Consider the following 4,921-nt stretch of genomic DNA (forward strand, 5'->3'; position numbering starts at 1 on the left):
AAGGGGAAATGGTCTTTACGAGTGACATCGTTTAGCTTTCGATAATCGATGCACACTCTCCAACCGGTTACCGTTCGTATCGAAATAAGCTCATTCTTTTCATTGGTTATGACCGTCATCCCTCCTTTCTTGGGCACCACTTGGACCAGACTCACCCACGGACTATCGGAAATGGAATATATAATCCCCACTTCTAAAAGCTTGACCACTTCCTTCTTGACCACTTCTTGCATATTTGGGTTTAATCGTCTTTGGTGCTGTACAACCGACTTTGCTCCTTCTTCCAGATTAATCTTGTGAGAACAATAAGAGGGGTTTATTCCCTTGATGTCGGTAATGCTCCATGCTATGGCCCACTTTCGCTTCTTCAAAACTTGAACTAGTTCTTCCTTTTTCAAATTTGGAAAGGTTAGAGGCTATGATAACTGGCTTTCGATGGTCATCTTCAAGGAAAGCATACTCCAAATGTTCTGGGAATGTTTTGAGCTCGGTTTTTGGGTTCTATTGGTTGTACTCGCCAAGTGAAGGTAAGGGACTCGGCATGTTGGCAGCTGAATTCACGAATTCCATTTTCTCTATGCATGGACTCGGCGAGTAGCTCGGCCCTCCTCGGCGAGTTTATCTGTCAGATTGTTTCATCAGTTCTTCAAACTCAGCTTCTTCAATCAGCCTCTCAATCTCCATTAAGTCTTTTTCAGCATCAAATTCTTCATCAAATATTGTGGACTTGTTGGGATCTTCACTTTTTCATTCCTCCATTAATTCATCAAGCATGTCAACTGAGAATGCCATGTCGTCACTATTCCTTGCATACTTCATAGCTTGATCAACCCCAAAAGTGACTGAATCATCTCCTACCCATAAAGTAAGCTTCGAGTCCCTCATGTCTACTATAGCACTTGCAGTGTTGAGGAAGGGTCTTTCGAGGATGATCGGGACTTGAGGATCCGCCTCCATATTTAGAATTATGAAATCTGCGGGACATACAAACTTGTCCACCTTGACCAGTAAGTCTTCACATATGCCTCTTAGAAAAGTGATTGTCTTATTTTCTAAGTGAATCACCATACGAATTGGCCTTGCTTCTGGGAGATCCAGCTTCTTAAAGAATGAATATGACATGAGGTTTACACTTGCTCCCAAATCAGCCAAAGCATGAATAGTAGCCAAGTTACCAAATTGGCAAGGCAAAGTTAAGCTCACCGGGTCACCCTTCTTCTTTGGTAGCTTATTTAGCATGGTAGCTGAGCAGTTTTCATTAAGAACTACCTTTTTCACTTCCTCCATCTTCCTTCTATTCGTGAGAAGTTCTTTAAGGAATTTTGCATATTTTGGCATTTGTGCGACAGCTTAGATGAAGGGTATGTTGATTTGAAGAGCTTTGATATGATCAAGAAACTTCTGGTACTCCTCTTCCTGCTTCTCTCTCTTAGCTCGGGCTGGGTATGGCAATGATAGAGGTGGAAAAAATTCACACGACACGAAACCCGACACGAACCCGACAAGAAATAAACGGGTTTGGGTAAGATATTTCAACCCGTTTAAATAAACAGGTTGACACGACACGACACGAAAATTAAATGTGTAAGGTTAGGGTTGAGAATTTCAACTCGAATATGACTCGAAAATGACCCGTTTATTTATATGCAAGTTTTTTGAATTATTTAAATAAACTAGAAAGATACAAACCAAAACCATAAGTAAAAGAAACCCTTCGAATTGAATTGTTTTGTAATGTTGAAATGACTTAGCCGTCTAGATCAAGACTTCATTTCAGTTTTTCTATTCTCTCCCAAACTACCCAGTCTCTTTCACCACTCTCACATCCTCGTGACCTTGTCATCCGCCTCCCCAAATCCCACTCTTTTAATTTTGTCATCTTATTACTTCATCTATTCTGCCTCCAAACTAGTAGTTTTTCCTTTCTGCCTACACAACTCCTACTCTTTCAACATGCTCAATCTTTTAACCTCACATAACAGAACATATTTCAAGGTATAGCCCTAACCCGAAACCCGACATGAACTCAACACGAAAATAAACAGGTTGACAGGACACGACATGTTAATTAAACGGATCGGGTTAGGGTCCTGCTCTTTCAACCCGTTTAGTGTTTCAACACGACACGAACCTGACACGACACGACACTATTGCCACCTCTAGGCAATGGAGGCTGATAGGGCTTTTTAGAACTATTCTTTGTCGGGTTTGGCAGTGGAGTCGTCGAGTCCATATTGTGGGCTCGGCGAGTAGGCTTTGTTCCATGAAGATTTTGATTTTGATCTTGAATTTCTGCATCCTCCTTCTGCAATTCTTCGGGTGCTTCATTCTGATTAGGGGCCATAGGAGTGATTATTTTCCCACTTCTTGTGACTATATTTATGTGCGCACCTCGTGGGTTATTTTCGGTTTTACTAGGAAGTTCGTCTGGTTTCTAAGCATGGTTCTTGTTTCTTGAATTGCAGCATCATGATCACTATGTCTCTTTTCTGAAGTAGCTACAAATTTGGTAAGCATCTCTTCCAAACTTGGTTTTCTTTCTTGTGTCGGCTCCTCCTTTTGGTAAAAACCTCTTCCTTTCTGCCTGTACTTCTCCTCCTTAGCCTTCTTGTACTCTTCATATGGGAGCCACTCTTTCTTTGGTTTTCTCCAATCTTCATCATATCGGTCCCCACTTTAGTAACATACTTGCACCTTTTTGTTGCCATTTTCATCCAAGTCGCGGTCTCTAGTAAGATGAGGTCCATTACAATTTTCACAACCCACCCGAATAACATGGATCGTTTGATCCATTTTATCCATCCTCATATCCATGGTTTTTAGCATAGCCATGACCGCAGACAAGTCTTCAGTAGCTGCATATGCGGATCCCATAGTAACATCATTTCTTGGATTATGGTATTCTCTAGAATGCTTAGAGAATTCTTCAATCAATTCCTTGATCACCGGGGGTGGCTTCTTTGTGAGTGGGCCTTGCGAGTCAAGTAACTGCCTGGTTGTGACATTGACTCCATCATAGAAGATGGAGACTTCTTGTTGGCTATTAAGATCATGGTGTGGGCAATTTCTTAGCAAGCTCTTGTACCTCTCCCAATGTAACGACCCAAAATTTAAGACCAAAAATTTCTTTTAATAAATCATTACTTAAAGTAAAATTATCATTCCAAGACATAATATGAGTATAAGTTTTCAAAACACATGTTTATTATCAGAGTAAACATTCCCAAGCTATCTAATCTATGGTGTGTGCCATGCGATCACCCCGAGCTCTTCCCTCCGCTACCGGAAGTACCTGAAACCAAAACTGAAAACCGTAAGCACGAAGCTTAGTGAGTTCCCCACCCTACCACATACCATGCATAACCACATACTGCACATACTGGGCCACGCCCGCTATCTTGGACCTCGCCCCCTACCTTGGGCCTCGCCCGCTACAACGGCCCCGCCGCTCCAGGCCCCGCCTGGCTTCGAGCCCCGCTCAAATACAGATCTGTTTTACTTAATCCCCGCCTGTTACAGGGCCTCGCCCGCCAATAATTATTATCACATAAACATATCACAACACATAACTAAACACATACAACTGGTTCTTTCCTAAGGCCTCGCCTATCCTGGGTCTCGCCCATGTACTACTACTGATGAGTCATGGAACCCTATCCACGCTCCTAGTGGTAGTGAGATACGGGCCCAGCCCACCCTCACTCCTTCCCTAACTTGGGCCTCGCCCCTGTTATGCAACTATTAAGATGTGGAACCCCATCCACACTCTGCTATTGGTGAGATACGGGACCTCGCCCACACTCACCTCCCTACCAGGCACATACATGTATCATACAGATAACAATTCTAAACTATCATATAAACAAATTCTTGGGCACCCGCCCACTATCACTGGACCTCGTCCTAGAAATCATACTAGCATACTGTGCCTAGGGCTAACCCTCGGGTCTTCTACTCATAACTACAAGGGCCGACATTATGGCCTTAGACCCATTCACACAAAGGGAAACTCACCTGCACTGGCTGAACTTGCTGATGATCTCACTAGCTCCTGCCCGACAACTCACGAAACTCCTGCTCCCCTTGCTCCCAAACTACCAATATCAATGCAATACTGAGTCTAACTGACCCCCGAAAGACAACCAAGTCAACCCTGGTCAAGGTCAAAGTCCTGGTCAAGGTCAACCTTCCAGGTCAACCCTACTCGCCGAGTCACCCTACTGACTTGCCGAGTTCATAATGATCAGATTCCTTCCATTCGCGACTCTACTCGCCGAGTCAATCCATGACTCGCCGAGTCTGCCGATTTCTGAGTCCTGAACAATCCAACTCACCGAGTCTCCACCCGACTCACTGATTCGAGTCTCAACTCGAAGGGTTTGGGGTTTCGCGACCTGACTCGCCGAGTACAAGGCAATCTTCATACGACTCGACGAGTTGTTCATCCCACTCGTCGAGTTTCTCCACAACTTCATGCTACTCGCTGAGTCCCTTCAGTTCTCCTTACATGCAGAGGACTTTTGAGTCATGCATGGACTCCAAACTATAGATCTACCCTTCCCAAGTCTATTCCTCACGTAAAGTTGAAAACTTTACGTGTAGAGAAGGAGATCTAGGAAAAATATGCCATAAACTAGGGTTTAAGGCCAAGGGGCTTCAAAATCAACTCAAGGGCTGATACTTTACGGGGTTTTAGATCAAAATAAGCATGGATCTGAGGTAACAACCTCATATCTGAACCCCTAGCTCGAAAGATTACTCTTGTGCCATGAATGCCGAAATACACACATAGATCTAGGTGCAAAGAAGTGAAAATAGCAGCTTGTTACCTCCAAGATGAACACCACTGAAGTAGATCTCGGATCTACACCTCCTCCTTGAAGCAACCTTATTGATCTTCAAGTTCCTTTCCTAAAGTTCC

General features: G+C 43.7%; 1 protein-coding gene across 1 annotated transcript; it reads right to left on the bottom strand.

Moving 5' to 3' along the window:
- Positions 1–747: 747 nt before the first annotated feature.
- LOC145016623 (uncharacterized) lies at positions 748–1,338 on the bottom strand. The gene has a single exon (XM_078974878.1). The coding sequence runs from the start codon at positions 1,336–1,338 to the stop codon at positions 748–750; it is 591 nt and encodes a 196-aa protein (XP_078831004.1).
- Between the last annotated feature and the right edge of the window lie 3,583 nt (positions 1,339–4,921).

The sequence above is a fragment of the Lactuca saligna genome, chromosome 9, assembly GCF_052625555.1.
Source record: "Lactuca saligna cultivar CGN05327 chromosome 9, ASM5262555v1, whole genome shotgun sequence".
Taxonomy (NCBI): domain Eukaryota; kingdom Viridiplantae; phylum Streptophyta; class Magnoliopsida; order Asterales; family Asteraceae; genus Lactuca; species Lactuca saligna.